Consider the following 18,653-nt stretch of genomic DNA (forward strand, 5'->3'; position numbering starts at 1 on the left):
GAAGAGGCACTGTCAGGTGGAGAGCCTTGGCCATCTGAGAGCGGTCTCTGGTCCTGGTCCTGCTCCCTGGCAGCCTCCGGCCCACATCCACAGAAGGCCATTGCTCTGGCCATGGCCTGGGCCCCGAAGCCCCACCCTGGTGGCGCTTACCCAGCTGCTCTCGCTTGGCCAGGTGCTCTTGCATCCGCACTGTCTTTAGCAGGGCAGGAGGCATGTCGGGACTTTACAAGTGGAGACACAGAAATAGTATCAAGTCAGACAAGCCTGTCCCAAGACCCGAGCCAGGTTCTAGAGCAACCAGCATTCTACCAGGTGCCCAGCAGAGGAAGGTGGCCCTGCCTGCTCTTCCCAGGGGAGGGTGGGCCAGTTCCCTCCTTTACCTCCTTCTCTGGTCTTTGCTCCCACTGTACCCCTACCATTCAAACATCCCCAGCTGTAGGCCACCCGCCAGCTGCAGGGATTACCTCCCCAGAAACCCAGGCAGGCTCTGAAGCAGGACTCCCTGCCCACAGGCTCTGTGCCATGGTTACTCCTGGACGCAAACCCAGCCCAGACTCCCCATCTCTAGCCCAGAATTCTGCAACAGGCCCATTTCCAGTTTTTCTTGCTGACACCTGTCCAGCACTGGGTACACACTAGCTTTTCACAACAGAAAGTTAATGCCTTATAAACTGTTCATGGCTCCCCTTCCACCCATAGCAGTGGTTTCGAAGTTGGGCCCTCTTGCTTCACTAGACTAGGTGGTGAGGTGTCCGCACAGTGGGGACTCCAGAAAAAAGAGTCCTAAATTATAATGTTTGATTTCAAGTTAGAGATTTGCAAAATTCCTGAATATTTAACAATCAGTTCTCCTGAACCAATGCTAGCTGGTTCTGGCACACCTCTGTGTGTGTGTGTGTGTGTGTATGAGCATGTATGTGTGTGCATGTGTATATTTGTGTCTGTGTATGCATATATGTATATGCATGTGTGTACATGCACACATGTGTGTATGTGTATGCATGTGTATATGTATGTGCACATGCATGTGTGGGTATATGTACATGTATATGTGTGTGTGTGTATCTCTGTATGTGTAAGCAGCACTCAAGATCTTGCCTCTGTCCTTACACATAGCAGCTTTGCTGATCAGTGTCTTATCTACGGGGCACCCCATCTCACTCTCCACATGTCAGCCCAAACACGCTATCAGTGGTCCCTGAAGACTCCCTGCTCCTGAACTCTTCCTCCCACCCCTTGGCCTGCACAGTTCCTTCTGTCTACAGTAACCGCTCCCTCCCCACAGGCCCATCTGCCTGGTCCATCAGAAGCCTCCACTCCAGTAGGCCAGGCTTAGGACAAGGGGCCACAATCCCAGCCTCTCCCACAGGCCCACTCAGGGCCTGAGAGGTGGACAGCAGGAGCCACTTCCTCTCTGCCTGTCCCCAAGTCTACCTATAAAAACACACACTCCCGTCTCTCACACCGTCCGGCCACTGGCCACCTAAGCCACAGAGAGGCTCAACAGGGTACACCCCATCCAGCTTCATCTACCCTGGGAAGTAAAAGAAGCAAGACTTACAGGCTGGTCTTTTTGCTCAGGCTGTTTTGGGGGCTCCCGAAGTACTCAAACTCGAGGGAGAAAGGGGTCTGTATTGGGGAGTGATTGGTGAGAATGAGCTGGCGATTCACACGGGTCCTCAGCGGCACCGTTGAGCCAAAGTCCAGGCGGAGCTCCTTTGGGTGGTCTGGCCACTGCTCTGTGCTGAAAACACTGTCCTGTGTCCATTGGCACTATGTAACACGCCACCCTTGGCCCTGCCCAGAGAGCTATCTTGGGTGGGCGTGCAGAAGCTGCCCAGACACCAGGCTTCATCCTCAGACTCCTGTTTCATTGAGCTGCCAATCACAGACCCACCTTTCCTGCCCGCCCATGATGCTGAGAGAGGCCTCAAACTCTGTACAAACTGTCCCTGGCCAGGGGCGAGCTGGCATGGCTCCCAGTTGCTGGGCCTCATGTGGGCAAGCCCAGGATACCTACAGCCCTGTCCTCTGCCATCTCCTGCCTGTCTGGGCACCAGACCTCCAAGTGTGTGGAAGGAGACCACACAGAGGGCAGGGACGGGGTAAAGGGAGCTGTCCCTACAGGAGTGGTGAATGGCCGCAATAACACTGTGGTGTTTCCTGGCTGCAGGAATCGGATGGGCGCAGACTGACACCACAGTGCGTGCTGGTCCCAGGTGCAGCTGCCTCATTTCTCAGGCCACTGCCACCCCCAGACCCCCAACCCTGGGCTCACCTGCAATCAGAGCTCTCCTTAGAGATGGCAATGGCCACTTGCAGTCCCTGGGGCTTCCCAGAAATGCCTAGAACCAGTGGCTTCTTCATGCCTGACACGTGACAAGGGAGGGCCAGATGGGTCAGCTGCTCCTGTAAGAAAGCCCAGACAGGGGTCAGACCAGGGCTGGGGCCTCTGAAGATGAGCCCGGATGGTCTTCCGCAGCACAGGGGATTGCTGTGGAGGGTTCAACATGAAGGCCTTGACCTCTGGCCAGGCTCATCTCCAGTCCCTCCAGTGAGCCCAGCCAGTCGGCCCACCCTCGGCCCCAGGAGGCCTGGCCCTTTCCTCAAGGGCTTATGGCTGTCTGAGTCTGCCCCAAATATCTGGGCATGCCCACTTGAAGGGAAATCCCTCAGAGAGGGCCTCTGGAGAAGCTGCACACTTCCTCTGATGAAGCTGCTACCTGAGAAATCAAACCCTCCCTGAGCAAGATCTGTTCCATACCCGGGCCTGCCTGTCTGTTGTCCCAGAGCTCAGGCCGGCCATCCCCCTATTTGCCAGTGGGAACTGAGACCTGAGTCTGCAAGTCTCTGCAAGGAGGAAGTTTCTTTTCCCACAAGAACCACAAAAGGACAGATAGGAACGGCCCTAGGACTGAGCATATCCCACCCTGCTGGCCTTCCTCTGGGCCACTCCCGGGGGAAACCTCTGTACCAGTTAGCCTCCAAGCAGTACCTGGCACAGTGCCTGCTGTGAGCAACAGCTGTGCTCTGGAACCTCTGGGCAAATCAGAAAGCTGGGCCCACCTGTGGCCACAGAGAATGGCCTGGGGAGGGCAAAAGCTCATGCCAAAGGCCAGGCATGGCCAGTGGGTCTCAGGGCACATCCACGCCTGCTCCAGGCTGTCTGACCATGTGTCCCTAGGGAGCAGACACAGCAGGAATGGGGACCCCAGAACCAAATGCAAGAAATCTCTTCCCCACCCACAAGAACCAGCAGTGTGGCCTAAGCTAGGGCCTCCCTGGGGGCACAGGTGGGTGCACAAGGTTCGCAGGGTGCCTTCCCAGTCACTCGGGCCCTACATTGCCTTACTCACCTGGGTGTGAGCAGTCAACTCCAACTTCAGCTGGCACTCCTCGCTGGGGCCCAGCAGGCCATGTCTGGGGGAGACTGTCACCATGCAGAAATCTGCTTGGTGCCCTAGGAGCTGGCAGACATGAGTGAGACTGTTGGCATTTACTGGGCTCCCAGAATGGACCGGTATCCAGAGAGCGCTCAGCACAGCCGCATGCAATGCTAGAGACTGGCAGACTGGGGCCTGCAGCGAAACTGACAGGGCTGGGTGCTCACTTCTGGGGATAAACCAGGGGTCCCTTCTCCTCTCCTCCCCAACCCTGGATGGAATTTACCACTTGTTGGGAGGTTGTCTGGACTAAAGAAACTGCCCTTGAAGGCCCCGAGGGATGGGGAGCAGAAGGCAGAAGCTTCTGGTGCACATGGATGTGGCCTTATGTCCCACAACACTCAGAGCTCCCCAGTCAGCCGCAGGCAGGAGCAGCACCACAACTGGGCCCCAACAGCTACCTGGGCCAGTCATGGGCTGTGCAGGCTGGGAGGCTCTAGCTGTGTTCACCAGAAACTCCTTCTTGGGCAGGGAACTGGAATTCCCTAGAGGCAGGGCAAGAAAAAGCTGGACCAGATACCCTGCTCCTTTGAGGAGCTTTTACGCACACTATGGAACAAGGGACAGGCTGTGGGAGGGAGGCTGAGTATCTCTGTTCTGTGAGGACATTTGGGGGACAATGCCCGGCCTCTACATGGGCCTCTGTTGCTGAGGGCTGCAGACTGCTGCCTGATGCTGTGGGCTCACTCACCTTGCCCCAGTGGAACTGGGTGGGCAGGAGGGTGCCATTGATAAGTGTGATGGTTGTCCTCGTGGGCACCCCCAGATAGAGATTTCTAACCTCCACCTGGCTGCTCTGTAGGTACACATGGGGCTTCTGTACCTCAGCGTACACAGGAAGGTAGCTGGAACACAAGGAAACAAAAGGCATACTGATCAGAAAAGAAGTAAAGCTGTCCCTATTTCTAGATGACATGCAGTCTATGTAGAAAATCCCAAGGTATCTGTATTTTTAGAAACTCTAGAACTATGAGTGGGTTTGGGAAAGTTTCAGGGTATAAGATCAATATACAAACATCAACCACATTTTTATACACTAACAACGAACACATGGAAACCGAAATTTAAAATATAGTACCATTTGTAATTGCTCAAAAAGTAGAAATCTCGGGTGTAAGATAAATTGTTGCAAGAACACTGTAGGCTTATTTCAAAGTGGCTTAACTTCACTTTTCCGCTGGGCATATTTCAGAATGGTTACTTCCCCTCCCCATCCCACCCTGGCTAAACAAGAGAGAATTTTTTTTCCAGTTTTCATCATGAGAACCTACTGAGCCCCCAGGATTTTTAAACTCTGAAGCTAGCCTATACTCAGCCACCAGGAATTTGTTGAAGCAACCATTTAAGTGCTCTTCTGCTTCAGGTAAACTGATCTGTATTCTCAGTATTTGCCTATATCTCCAGCTTTTGGGATGGCCATTTGTCCTGTAACCTCAATTCTCTGATAGATCTAAGAAAAATCATCGTTTCAGTTTGTTCAGTCTTTTCTTGTTGTGAGAGCAGGAGCTTGATGGACAAGCTCTTTACATGTCTGAATGGCTGAAGGTATTTTGTAGGTATGATTAATGTTCATAATCAGTTAAGTTTAAGTAAAGGAGATTATCCTAGATAATCTAGATGGGCCTGATTCAATTAGTTGAAAGGTCTTTTTTTTTTTTTTTTTTTTTTTTTTTGAGACAGAGTCTCACTTTGTCACCCAGGCTGGAGTGCAGTGGTACGATCTTGGCTCACTGCAACCTCCACCCCCCCCGGGTTCAAGTGATTCTCCTGCCTCAGCCTCCCGAGTATCTGGGACTACAGGCATGTGCCACCGTGCCCTGTGAGTTTTTGTATTTTTAGTAGAGATGAAGTTTCACTGTGTTGGCCAGGCTGGTCTCAAACTCCTGACCTCGAGTGATCTGTCCACCTTGGCCTCCCAAAGTGCTGGGATTACAAAGGTGAGCTACCATGCCTGGCCACTAAAAGGTTTTAAAAGCAGGAATGGGTTTACCCAGACAAAGAAATTCCATGTGTTTATAACAGGTTCATCTTGTCCCCAAAAATGCCAGCACGCCCTTCCTGAAAACCTGCCCTACAGATTTTAGGCTTGCCTGACTAGTCCCTATGGTTGTGTAAACTGATTCTTTGTAATACATTTCTTAATAGGTTATTAAGAAATAAATATTAAGCATTGACTGATACAACCATATCAAGGTAAATTCATATGTAAATACAAAAGACAGGATAAATGTATTTTTGCATACTTTTCTATCTGATTTAAAGGGCAACTACATCAACCAATAACTATAAAACTGTCTTGATAGGCCTATAATGTATAAATATGTAATTTGTATGATAATAATAGTACAAAGGAAGGGGAGAGAATAGAGCTGAGCTATATTACAGTAACATTTCAGACTATTGAAATTAAGTTGGTGTTAATCTAAACCAGACTGTTTGGAAATTAAGATATTAACTATAAAGCCCTGGACAAGCAGTAAGAATATAACTTTTTAAAAAGTAAAAGAAACATGGAAACTAAAATGGCATACTAGAAAATATCTATCTAACAAAGGAGAAGGCAATAATGGAGGAATGCAGGAACAAAAACACAAAATGCATACGGAAAACAAATAGCAAAATGGGAGATGTAAGTTCTACTTTATCAGTATTTACATTAAATATAAATGGATTAAACAATCTAATCAAAAGAACAAAAACACAAAATGCATACAGAAAACAAATAGCAAAATGGGAGATGTAAGTTCTACTTTATCAGTATTTACATTAAATATAAATGGATTAAACAATCCAATCAAAAGGTAGAGATTAGCAAAACTGATTTTAAAAAAAATGATCCAAGTATATGCTGTTTACAAGAGACACTTTAGATTCAAAGACACAATAGTTTAAAAGAAAAAGGATGGAAAAATATATATCATGCAAACAGTACCCAAAAGAGAGCTCCAGGAGATATATGAATGTTAGATAAAATAGGCTTTAAGACAAAAATTATTATTAGAGACAAGGAAGGATATTCTATAATTATAAAAAGATCAATTAGAAAGATATAACAATTATAAACATGTATATATCTAACAACAGCACCCCAAAATACATGAAGCAAAAACTGACAGAATTGAAGGAGAAGTCAACAATTCAACAATAATGGTTGGAGACTTCAAGAGCCCATTTTTTAATAATGGAAAAACAACTAACCAGAAGATAAACATTGAAATAGAAGATTTAAACAACACTATGAACCAAACAGAACCAGCAGGCAACACTCTACACAATAACAGCAGAATACATATTTTTCTCGAGCACACAAGAAATATTCTCCAGAATGGCCCGTAAAACAAGCCTCAATAAGTTTTAAAGGACTGCAATTATATAAAGTGGGTTCTCCTACAACAATAGAATCAAATTAGAAATCAACAGAAAGAAATTTGTGAAACAAAAATATGTGCAAATTAAATAACACATTCATAAACAACTCAAATAAGAAACCACAAGAAAAATTAGAAAATACTTTTATATCAATGAAAATGAAAACATGATTTATGAAAAGTTATAGGATACAGCTAAGGCAGTGGTAAGAGGAAAATTTATATTTGTAAATACCACTTTCTTTAAACAAAAAAAAAAAAAAAAGAAAGATTGCAAATCAAAAACCTAAGATTTCACCTTAGGAAACTAGAAAGAGCAAACTAAACCCAAAGCAACTGGAAGGACAGAAATAATAAAGACAAGAAAGCAGAGATAAATGAAATAGAAAATAGAAAAACATTACAGAAAATCAACAAAAGCAAAAGCTGGTTCTTTGAAAATATAAACAACTTTGATAAACCTTTATCTAGACTAGACTGACCAAGAAAAATTTGCTCAAGACTCAAATTAGAGAAATCAGGAACGAAAGTGGGGACATCACTACTGATCATATAGAAATAAAAATAATTATCAGAGAACACCACTAGCAACTATGTACCAACAAATTACATAACAGATAAAACGGACAAATTCCTGAATTCCTAGAGTGCTGCAAACTACCAAAACTGAGTAAAGAAAAACATCTTTTTCTGGGGAGGTGAGGGGTGGGGTACAGAGTCTTGCTCTGTTGCCCAGGCTGGAGTGCAGTGGCACAATCTCGGCTCACTGCAGCCTCCGCCTCCCAGGTTCAAGCTATTCTCATGCCTCAGCCTCCCGAGTAGCTGGGATTACAGGTGCACACCACCACACTGAGCTAATTTTTATATTTTTGGTAGAAATGGGGTTTCACCATGTTGGCTAGCCTGGTCTTGAACTCCTGACCTTAGGAGATCCACCAACCTCAGCCTCCCAAAGTGCTGGGATTCCTGGAATGAGCCACTGTGCCCAGCCAAGAAAAAAGTCTAAATTGACCTATAATAAGACATTCAGTTACAGACATACCTCATATTTATTATGCTCTGCCTTATTGCACTTCACAGATACTGTGATTTTTACAAATTGAAGGTTTGTGATAACGCTGCATTGAGTAAGCCTATCAATGTCATTTTTCCAATTGCATGTTCTTGTTTCATGTCTCTGTGTCATGTCTTGCAAATTTTTTTGTTATAGCTGTTATGGTAATCTGTGATCAGTGATCTTTGACGTTACTACTGTAATTGTTTTGGGGTGCCATAAACAGCAACCATATAAGACAATGGGCTCAACTGGTAAATGCAGTGTGTGTTTTGACTCTCTACTTACTAGTCATTCCCCTGTCTCTCTCCCTTTCCTCAGGCCTCCCTATTCTTGAGACACAACAATATTGAAATTAGACCAACTAATAACCCTACAATAGCCTCTAAGTCTTCAAGTGAAAAGAAGAGTCATATTATCTCACTTTCAATCAATGATTAAGCTAAAAATGATCAAGCTTAGTGAGGAAGGCGTATCCAAAGCTGACACAGGCAGAAAGCTAGCTTTGTGCCAAACAGACAAATCGTGAATGCAAAGAAATGTAATATCTAGCAAATGCCCTATTTGTGAAAATTTTCAAATAAAAGATAATAAAGCAAATATAATGCTATGCAAACAAGGAAAAGAAAATAGGAGAAAGAAAGAATGTGATCAGATTAACTGATAAAACAGAGGAGAACAAAACTGCTGCTTGAAATCCCTGCACAGGTTACATGCAATGCAATCTTTAACGATGGAATGAGGGCATCAAAGGGCAGGGGAGCTGAACAAAACACTGCTGAAGATCGATTGGCTTAGCCATGTCAGGGCTCCAGCCCCAGAGCTCAGAGCAACACACGGAATAGTGAGCTGCCTCAGGCACAGAAGTCAAATATCACATGATCTCACTCTTAAGTGGGTGCTAAAAATGTGGACATATGGACATAGAGATTGGAATGATAGACAATGGAGACTTGGAAGGGTGCGGGCGTAGGAGTGAAATGGGTGATGAGAAATTCGTTCATGGGTACAATGTATGCTATTTGGGTGATGGATACCCTAAAGCCCTGACTTGACCACTATATAATCTATATATGTAACAAAATTGCACATGTACCCCATACATTTGTACAAATAATAAAGATTAAAATTGAAAATTAAGAAAAAGACTGGGCTGCCACAGCATTTGCCCCCACTGAAGACTGTAGGTGTCATGCTGGAGAGAGGCCAGGGCAGAGCCTGCAGTAACATTGGACCTCTCAACTGTCACGAGGAAGAAACAACCAAAAAGATGCTATTCCTTCATTCTTATTTATGAATGAAGGCACAGATTGATTCGTGTAGCTGGCCAGTGTGGGTTTTCTCCACTGTTTGTTTAGGGCTGTTTTCCCCAAAGGTCCCTTTCTCTGATGGATTCAGGCTAGCTGTGTGCTCTGAGGGTGGTGACTCACATGTACTTCACCCCTTAGAAGAGGGGTGCTCTCCACATCTACCCCCTTTTACTCAGAAGAAACTTACACCACCAGCTCCTTAGGCAAATGAATTTCCTCCTCCATTCAAAAACAGGACTAGACAGAAGTAGAAGAAAGTTCAAAAAGTAAAGGAGAAGCACTCCAACATCTGGGAAAACAGAAATTAGTTTTCTTGGGGGAATCTGAGAGGCTGCTGCATTGATAAGACTATAACAGATTACTATAGAAAAGGGAAGACCCAAGACCAACAAAGCTTGACATTTCAAAACCTGATTGCCGCTTCTGGAGACAGGTCCTCCTGCCACCCAGTAGGGGAAGGGGCGGGCACACAACCCACACAAGAGCAAGCAGGGCCTATCTCTGGAAAGAGCTAGATTCGCTTTCAGAGGTTGTTAAGCTGGGAGTGTGTGAGCCTGGAGCTCTAAGTGGCCTCTCCCCAAGGCAGAGTGCTAAGGCCCCTTATCGACAGGGGAGAGAAAGGCCCATAAAGAAAGAGCAGCAGATGTGAGTGTTGGGACTGGGATGGAGGCAGGGAAGTGGGAAAGAGGGCAGAGAAAGAGAGAAAGCAGAAGACCAGACAAAGGGAAAAGGTTGGGCCCTTGGATTCAGCAAGGTGGGAATGCCCAGTTACATGAGCCAGTGCTTCCTCTTTTTTGCCTAAGTTGGTAATGTCTGTGTTTCCATCACCTGCTACTATAAACATTCTGATAATACAAGGTCCTTTCAGGAGAAAGAACAGAGACAGAAAAGGAAAGGAAATATGCAAAGACTTCATAGAAAGCCCTTCCCCTGAGCAGCAGGCAGACTTAGCCTTCACATCTAATGCCTGCAAAGTGCCCTGAAGGACCCGTGCAAAGACTCCTATCTAGACCTGTATTTGTTATCACAGGAGGGGACATTCGAACAACTGTCAGACGGTCAAGTACACAAAGTCCGACAGCGTTTGTCATGCTGAGAGTGTGGGTGGTGGCCAGTCTCACACACTGTAGGCAGAAGTATAAAATGACACAGTCTTTTTGGAGGATGATTCAAGAGCATCCATAAATATTTAAATGAGCATTTAAATGTTTTTACAATGAAACACCAAATACACGCAAAAATGAGAATAAAACATATATACAGTTTAAACATATATATAGTTTAATAATAAAACAACATCTATGTACTACCTCCACACAACTTTAGAAACAAAATATTATCACCAGCCAGCTTAAGAAAATGAATATATATATATATATATTTTTTTTTTTTTTTTTTGAGATGGAGTCTCGCTCTGTTGCCCAGGCTGGAGTGCAGTGGCACAATCTCAGCTCACTGCAACCTCCACCTCCAGGGTTCAAGTGATCCTTCTACCTCAGCCTACCAAGTAGCTGGGACTACAGGCGAGCACCACCACACCTGGCTAATTTTTGTATTTTTAGTAGAGACGGGGTTTCACCACATTGGTCAGGCTGATCTCGAACTCCTGACCTCATGATCCGCCTGCCTCGGCCTCTCAAAGTGCTAAGATTACAGGTGTGAGCCACCACGCCCAGCAGGAAAATGAATATTTTATTTGAAAATAATTTGGGAAGGAGTGGGGAGAAGGAGATGGGGGATATGGATGAAACAGTACTTGCAGTGAGTTGACAATTATTGAAGGGAGGAAAGAGTACATGGGGGTTTATTACACTATTCTCTTTGTTTTTATATATGTGAGAAGCTTTCCACTAGAAAGAGAGAGAAGGAGGGAAGTGGGGGAGCAGAGGGAGAATGAAGAAGAAAAAAAGGAATACTACTAAAATCTTTGAAACCTCTAGCATGTTCCTCCCAGAATATAATGGTGTTGCTCATCTAAATATGTCACACTTTTTTTTAATGTCCATTCTCCCATTGACAGACAGTGTTTTTTTCTAGTTTATCCCGTAGGAACAGTCCAGCCTGAGCATTACTACATGAGCACACATCTCCCACTGTGCATATATAAGGATTTCCCTGGGAGTATACTCAGAAGGGCAAACACTAGCTAATGCTAAAGTAGTTTTGAAAGTGGTTATACTAATTTACATCCCTTTAGTACGCACACCCTAGAAAGATATATACATAATATAATCAGTGGATCATCTCTAGGGAATGGATTGCAGGTCATTTTGAGTTTCTTTTCTGTAATTTACAAATTTTATAGAATACTAATTTTCTGGATTCAATAGTTTTAAATCCAGAACATCTCTAGATAAATATATAATATAGATAAATACACCACAAATATGCATAGAGTTTGTTGTAGTGACTCTTCCCACGGCCCCCTTACCTCCAGGCCCCATTTTCCACCTCCAGCTCCAGGACGGTCTCCAGATGCTGGCAGTGCCGGGCCTCCAAGGTGATGTCCACCCTGCACTCCCCCAGAGAGTGAAGCTGGCCACTTGAAGGCTCAATGTCGAAGGGAGACACCTGCCCCGGAGAACACTCAGGAGGATGAGCACTGAGGACACTTGGAATTGCAGAGGAACTGGGGGCTGGCCATGCCCAACCAAGGTTGCCCCTAAGCTGCCCCAGCTCTTCCAAAGACCATCTGGGATCCAGAAACAGGCAAGCAGGTGGGGGACCAGAGCCACAAGTCTCGGATTAAGAGCATAGAAACTGAGTCTCCAAGTAAAGGAATACGTAAGCCAGAGGGCGCCATGCCCTGGCCCAGATCTGAGAGATAGAAGGTGGAGGGAGGTGCTCCAGGGAAAATGGGGAGAGCTAGGGAGCCAGAGGAGAGCTGGTGAGCCAAACTAGGGGGGTGGCCCTCTCAGTAGCTTCAACTGAGGAAAGCCACCAGGTCACTAGTTTGGGGGTGGGGAGAGGCTGCTGTGGCCACAGATTTCTCCTTTGCACCCACATGGTCTTTCCCCCACCCCCTCCTCCTGTCCCCCACTGCAGTTTCAGCTTTATTTACCGCCCCCCTGCCCCGCTGTCTGCCTCTCCTCCCATGCCAGGCACACACACAAAGGGAGAGGGGAAGGGAAAGAGCAGGAAGGAAAGTGTCCCCATCTGGGGAGGGCTCTTTACATTCCATTCTTCCTGCCCTGACTGAGAGAGGACACTTGTCCCTGTAAGGAAGGAGCCACTTTGCTTTATTTTGTCTTTGTTGCTCATATGCATCTCCCTTGGAGCTCTGGAGCTCTGGGGGTGGCTGTAGTCTGGGGTTGGGTTTCAGCAGCTCTGTGTCCCCTAATCTGAGACCATCTAACCCCAACTCCCAACATTCTTTTGAGAGCTCAAAAGAATAGAGTGCAGAGAACTGTAGAGACGGGATTCCCATCAGCCTTGCTTATGACATAAATCTTACAATACTATAACATTGGCAATTATTTCCATTATAAAACACAATTATTCTTCACAGTGGGAAAACACCACAGACTGGAAACTAGAGAAGACGGATCAGGTGTGATGCCGCTACCCATCAGCTGTACACGCTGGGGAAGCCCTGCCCCTTCCAGTCCCTCCTCTATCAAATAAGGAGGCTGACTGGGGTCTGTAAGCTTCCAACTGTGCTCTGGAAAATCCCAGGAAATCCCTGGAAGTGCAGGGGACTGGAATGTGGGGAGAAGCAGGATGGGGCAGAGGTGCCTAACAAGGGGGTCTCTGGGTGGCTAGTGCAGTCACACTTTATTCTATGTACTGGGCTTTTGCATAAAGTTTCACTTGAAGAAAGGGTTCAAATGCCTTGGCTAAACATAACGTGGACACTAAAGATACTGATGCCACCCTGCCCCCAACCCCATCCCAGCCCAAGCCCCAGCCTTAGTCTTCTGTGGTTTCAGGATCCATGGTGGGAGATTAATGAGCCCTGGAGGGGAGAGCATTGAACTCCAAGCCTGTGTAACAGGTACTTGGCAATGGTGTTGGCAATTCGATGCACACTGTCATAAACTCTAGGTTTCAGAGTGCCCAGCTACAGGCTGTCAGATAAAGGAGCAAGGCCTCCTTGGAATGGAAAGGAAAGTCCACTTCCCTGGAGACACGGAATGCACACTAGCAAAATAAGGTATATGCGTGGCTTGGATTGTCTTCCCTGGGCTCCCTAATACAGAAGGAGAAGTGTGCAGTGTTCTGACTCGGAAGGCAAGTGGGCAAGCAGGATGGGGACCTCGGTGGAAAGCAGCCAGAAGGAGAGTGCAGTCACCAAACAGACATGGCCAGGGTCTCACATGTGTGGTCCACCAGGGAGCTGCAGCCATACCGTGGTGAAGGGGCAGTGATGTACGACTCACTGTGGACACTTTGCGAGTAGCTGGTGCTTTGTGTGACTTTGTCTTGTTCCAGATCGCCCATTGCATTTAAATATGATTATGATAATACTTAGCTGCTTTTTTTCTACTTTTATCGTGGAAAGAAAAGTGCTATTTGAGTGGAAATAAATCTTGAATTTTCTTTTTGGAGCCTTGGGTTTGGGCTGCCAGCCTGTGACCAGATGCCATCTGGTAGTAGATCTCCGGGAGGATCCGAACCTTCCAGAGAGTGGGGAGGAGGTGGGAATGTGGCCGGAGCAGCAGCAGCCTTGGAGGCTTCCTGCCCAACCTAACTGCCCATTTCTTCCTGCCTCGGGCGGCTCTGATGAGGGAGAAACCCATGCCCTATTTCTGAATCCGATGGTAGCAAAAGGCACAGGAAATGCTGGTGGGGGTTACATTTGGCTGTAGAGAGGAGCTGAGCTGCCTCAGCGATGGGGAGAACCGGAGGCACCACCAGGTGGAAGTCACCAGGCAGGCTTTTCCTCCCCCAGCCTCGAAGTTCTGATCTAAATGCACCAGGGCAAGTTCGACCAGGGCGAGCTAAATGGGCTCATTGTGGGGGCACCACAGGAACCAGCAGTGCCCGACTTACATCCTCAGGCCTCTCTTGGAGGCAGACTGGGCTCTCCTTCATGCGCCACGTGGCCGGGAGCTGGCTGACGTTCCGGATCTGGATGGAGTGTGTGGCTTTCTGCCCCAGGCGGAGCAGACCAAACTCAAGGGCTGAGACGTTGATGACGAGGGCAGGCCCCTGAGACACCCAGAGGGCCTGTCACTGGGCCACCTGGGGATGGCTCTGTGTCCCAGCCCTGCCACCTCCCTGGGCCCACCCCGCTGCCCAGCTCCACCTGCAGCACCTTAAAGGCTGCCTCAATGTGTAACACCACTGGCGAGGGCGAGTCTTCGATTTCACACAGCAGGTCCTGGCTTGTGGGGCCGGGGACACCCCCAGTAAAGTTCAACTCAAAATCGCCGACCTCACTGGGCTCTGAGAGAGAGAGGGAAAGGGAGAGGCGGAGAGGAGAAGCAGGGGCAGTTTCCTCCTATGGTTGGGCCCAGACATCTGGCTTGCAAGGACTTCTCATCTCCCTCACATCCCAGGCCTCAGCCAGAGCAGTCACAGGACACCAAGAGCCCTGCACAAGCCCCTTTAACTCTGAAGATTTCTTCCTGAGCCAGCAGGTCACAACCCCTCCTGCAGTCCCCAAGGTACCTATGACCCCCGTGCCGGGTTCCACTTCAATGATGTGGCAGTCGCTGATCTTCCCCCACAGGTATCTGATGGGTGACTTGCTGTTGTTCCACATCTGAAAGACACCCGAGACCGGGCTGCCCATTTCCTGCCCCTTCATGTCAACTCTGTACCTGCTGAAGGACTGTAGGGTTGTGGGCTCGCAAAGAGCCCACATGCCACTTCCTGGCTCATTCCTGGCCACCCAGAGTGATGGGCCTCCCAACCCAAAGGCACCCTCCCTCCACACTGCAGTACATGTGGCTGACATATTCTGCCAAGGACGGGAATGGGTTCCATAGCCCTAACTTTCAGAGGATTCTGGGAGGCTGATAAAATAAGACAGCCATGCCTGGCCTACACATCTGTGCAAGTCAAGTTGGGTTCAAGGCCCTGAGAACAGCTTTAGCCTTCATGCAGTGGCTGCTGCCATCTGTCCCTCCTGCTACATCCTCCCTACACTCGCACCCATGTCAGCACAGCCTCGGCCAGCCTAGGCAGGGGAGAGACAATGACCTACCTTAAAAGTCTTCTTCACATTTATGCCAATGTAGTTCTCCCCTGGGATGATGAGGGCATATGGCTGTAAGAGAACCTGGAAAGGTTCTACTGAGCCTTTCACCTCGATTTCCAGGACGATCACATCATCCACAGAGTAGGAGGAGTGCCCCAGGTTCTCCGCTTCTGAACTAAACACAAACCCACCGTGAGCTAGGAGCCGACACACCTGGAAGCACGTCCTAGCGTGTCCCTGCCTCTGTCCCACGTTTGGCCTTGTGAAAAGAAAACTCTCCCTAACCCACAGTTCCTGAGTCCCCTAAATCAGAGGCATTGGCCAGTGCCTGAAAGGTGATGAGCACCAATAGCTGTGACAGTGGGTTAGCCTAAGGACTGGGACAGGGGCACTGCCCTGCTGCCTCCAGGGACCACTCTGCAGCCTCCAGCCTGGGATCTCTGCACTGGGCTGGCTGGAACCCCAGCCTGAAGGTTTACACTGTGGGGGCAAAGACTTCCCTCCACACTCACCACCCCCCAGTTTGGTTGCCCAAGAGCAGCAATGGGCCTGGGGCACAGCTCCAAAGTTCCTGGGGTGGCCTCATAGTGAGTTTAGTGAGCTTAGTGTGCTCAGCCCATTGCAGGGCTGGGTTGCTGGGCAAGGCAGAAAAATGCTCCCACTCCCCAAACCCGGGGGGGGCCAGGCTGCCCACTTCCCCTCGCCGGATACCTTCCCCAGGAGAACCCCCAAGGTAGGGGAAGGCCCAGCTGAACACTTCTCATCCAGGGCCCAGTTTCTCTCACCTTACAGGCTCTGGGACTTCCTCTAGAACCATCTGGAGCACACTGTGAAAATCTCTCAGCTGCAAGGCAAACACAGTGCCCTGAAAACCCCACCGCGTTCCAGCAGGTTGTCCTGGAGAAGGCTGGGGCATGGCAGGAATTCTTCCTCCCCTTAGCCTAGAAGGACCTTCTGAAAACCCAAGGATGCTTCCCTGCTGCCTCCTCCCCTCCTTAGGAAAGTGAAGTTGCTGCCAGAACATGAGCCAGGACTCAGGGACCTGCCTCAGCTGGGCCTGGGGGCAAGAAGGAAAGGAAAGTCCTTCCTGATGCTGACAAAGCCCGTCAACGTGTCTGAAGCGCCACACCTTCCCAGCACAGACAACCAGGCAGCTGGATGCTGGGACTAGAGGCAGGATCACTCATCTCAGCCCCAAACCCACTAACAATGGCCCTGGAGCATCCTTTTCATGCCCAGCTTGAATTCCCCTCTAGCCTAACTGTGGCCCACAGGGCTTCACTCCACGTTGGGGCCAGCGCTGTGCTAACCTGGCCCTCAGGTCCCTGCACCTCACTCTGTCTAGGGGCTGCTGTGGTAGGGGTGGGGATGGTAATGTTTTTGCCATAGTAGACATGTGGGAGACACCCAGAGCTGAGGAAACTGGCCCAGGGTCTTGCTGCAGACAGGGTGGGTCTGGGATCAGGACCAGACAAAATGAGCTGCTTCGCCCCGCACACCACGTGTGTACTCCAGCCCAACTCAGCCAAGTGCTGGCCTGGGCAGGATGGCACCTCAGTGGGCCCAGCTGTGGCTTCAGTGTGATTAACGAACACAGGTTGGGGGTCTAAATACACAATCCAACCACGTGTGGCTACTGAGATGACACCATTTGAACCTCATGAGGAGAAAAGCTCAGGATGAACTCGTGGTCTGTGTGGGGGCTGAGAACCCCCTTCCTGGGCATGATGGAGAAGGCGGTCTCCTTGTCGGGGTGGCACTTGATGCTGTCCATGCTGAAGAATTCTCCAGGCATGAGGGGCTGCAGGTTGGGCTTCATGATCTGCCAGTAGAAGGCCAGCTCCACGTGCCTGTGGGGGCAACACATCCAAGGCCATGTCCCAGTTCTGCTGGGAACAGGTCCCTCCACCCCATGCCTCCCCGCCCTGCTCCAGGAGGGAGCAGCAAAGGACTTAGGAACAGGAAGAGACCAGGTCAGCCTTCACACCCTTCCAACGGAGGAGCCTGGGTTGGGGGGACCCGGGTGAGGGGTAGCAGGTGGGTGAAGGAGTCTAAGACAGAGACTATGTAAGAGAGCCCCTCACTTTCCAGCCATGGCACCTGGAGGTTGGAACTACCATGACTCAGGGGACATGGTAAGTCAGGAATTCATGCTCCAGTCATTAAAGTGTAGGCATCTATGCACCGCCCCCCCCCAATATTGGGAATATCTTCTGCAGTGTTTCTCACCACATGAGTTTCCAAGGTTTGCCACATCAACCCCATCCCTGCCCTCTGCCTTTCCTGCTGTGGGCTCTCAGGACACTGTGTCCAGAAAGATATGTGCCTACTGGCTGCCAATAGGAACAGTGGCAACTCCACAGCACGGGAGGGGCAGGACTTGCAGCTATCCTGGGTGACAGAGTCCTGTGTAATGCCTGGGGTCCCCAGGGCAGCCGTGGTTGGGAGGCTCCCTGAGATTTGTCCTGGTGTCATGGTGGTACTCAGAGGTGGGTCAAGAAATAAATGGCAAGGAGAATGAAACGCACAGACCACAGTCTGTCTGCCCCTGGGACTTGGATGGATTCCCCTACACGGCATGGTATGTCCTCTCTGGAAAGCTGTGGCTGGCTAGGGAGGGTCCAGGATGATTTGGGGCAGCACTGTCTAACCTAACTTCCTGAAGGGATGGAGATCTCATAGATCTGCACTGTCCAATATGACAGCCACTAGCTACATGTGGCTCGTGCCACTGAGGAAGTGAGCTCTTAATTTAATTTTAATTGATTTAAATGTAAGTAGCCAAGAGTGGCTACTGGTTTCCATGATAGACTGTGTCAATCTGGATCCCTCAATTGAATCTGGATATCCATTCTGTGCCGTCTTCCCTAGGCCCTTGGAAGGACCTCCTGTCTCACTGGGACTCAGGGCCAGGTAAGCAAGGAGAAGGGTTGGGTATTGGGGCAGACACAGGGGTTACCCACGTAGCATTTCTAATAATCAGCTGCTTCCTAGCCGTGGACCGAAGATTTTCAGGCTCAAATCGTATGAAGTGCTGGGCTGTTAAGTCTGTGAGCTCTCCAGGGTCTGGTTGGCTTTTTTCACCAGAAATATAGATTAGATCCAAAGCAATCAGCTGCCCAATTCCTGCCAAAGTAGGGTAAGTGAAGTCAGTGAAGGCTCACTAGGGCTGAAATCTGGCCAAGACTGCTGCAGGACCCATGCCTCCATCCACATGCAGCTGGCCGTGACCATGATTCTTGCAAGCCCACACTGGAGGGAAAAGGAGGATATCCACGCACAGGTTAACATTCTCACATCTTTGAAGACCAAAAGGAGGCGATTTTGAGAACC

The 18,653-nt window shown here is 48.8% G+C and overlaps 1 protein-coding gene across 1 annotated transcript in view; it reads right to left on the minus strand.

Annotated features, from left to right (window-relative positions):
* DLEC1 (DLEC1 cilia and flagella associated protein) overlaps window positions 1-18,653 on the minus strand; it is a 67,797-nt gene that overhangs the window by 10,495 nt on the left and 38,649 nt on the right. The window contains exons 12-24 of the mRNA XM_007971759.3: window positions 18,284-18,446; window positions 16,978-17,170; window positions 16,106-16,164; window positions 15,327-15,495; window positions 14,789-14,882; window positions 14,433-14,563; window positions 14,168-14,326; window positions 11,607-11,746; window positions 4,135-4,288; window positions 3,357-3,467; window positions 2,279-2,409; window positions 1,562-1,744; window positions 151-221 (exon numbers count right to left, since the gene is read on the minus strand). Of these exons, the coding sequence (XP_007969950.3) occupies window positions 151-221; window positions 1,562-1,744; window positions 2,279-2,409; window positions 3,357-3,467; window positions 4,135-4,288; window positions 11,607-11,746; window positions 14,168-14,326; window positions 14,433-14,563; window positions 14,789-14,882; window positions 15,327-15,495; window positions 16,106-16,164; window positions 16,978-17,170; window positions 18,284-18,446 (1,758 nt within the window). The remainder of the gene's footprint in view (window positions 1-150; window positions 222-1,561; window positions 1,745-2,278; window positions 2,410-3,356; window positions 3,468-4,134; window positions 4,289-11,606; window positions 11,747-14,167; window positions 14,327-14,432; window positions 14,564-14,788; window positions 14,883-15,326; window positions 15,496-16,105; window positions 16,165-16,977; window positions 17,171-18,283; window positions 18,447-18,653) is intronic.

The sequence above is a fragment of the Chlorocebus sabaeus genome, chromosome 15, assembly GCF_047675955.1.
Source record: "Chlorocebus sabaeus isolate Y175 chromosome 15, mChlSab1.0.hap1, whole genome shotgun sequence".
Taxonomy (NCBI): Eukaryota; Metazoa; Chordata; class Mammalia; order Primates; family Cercopithecidae; genus Chlorocebus; species Chlorocebus sabaeus.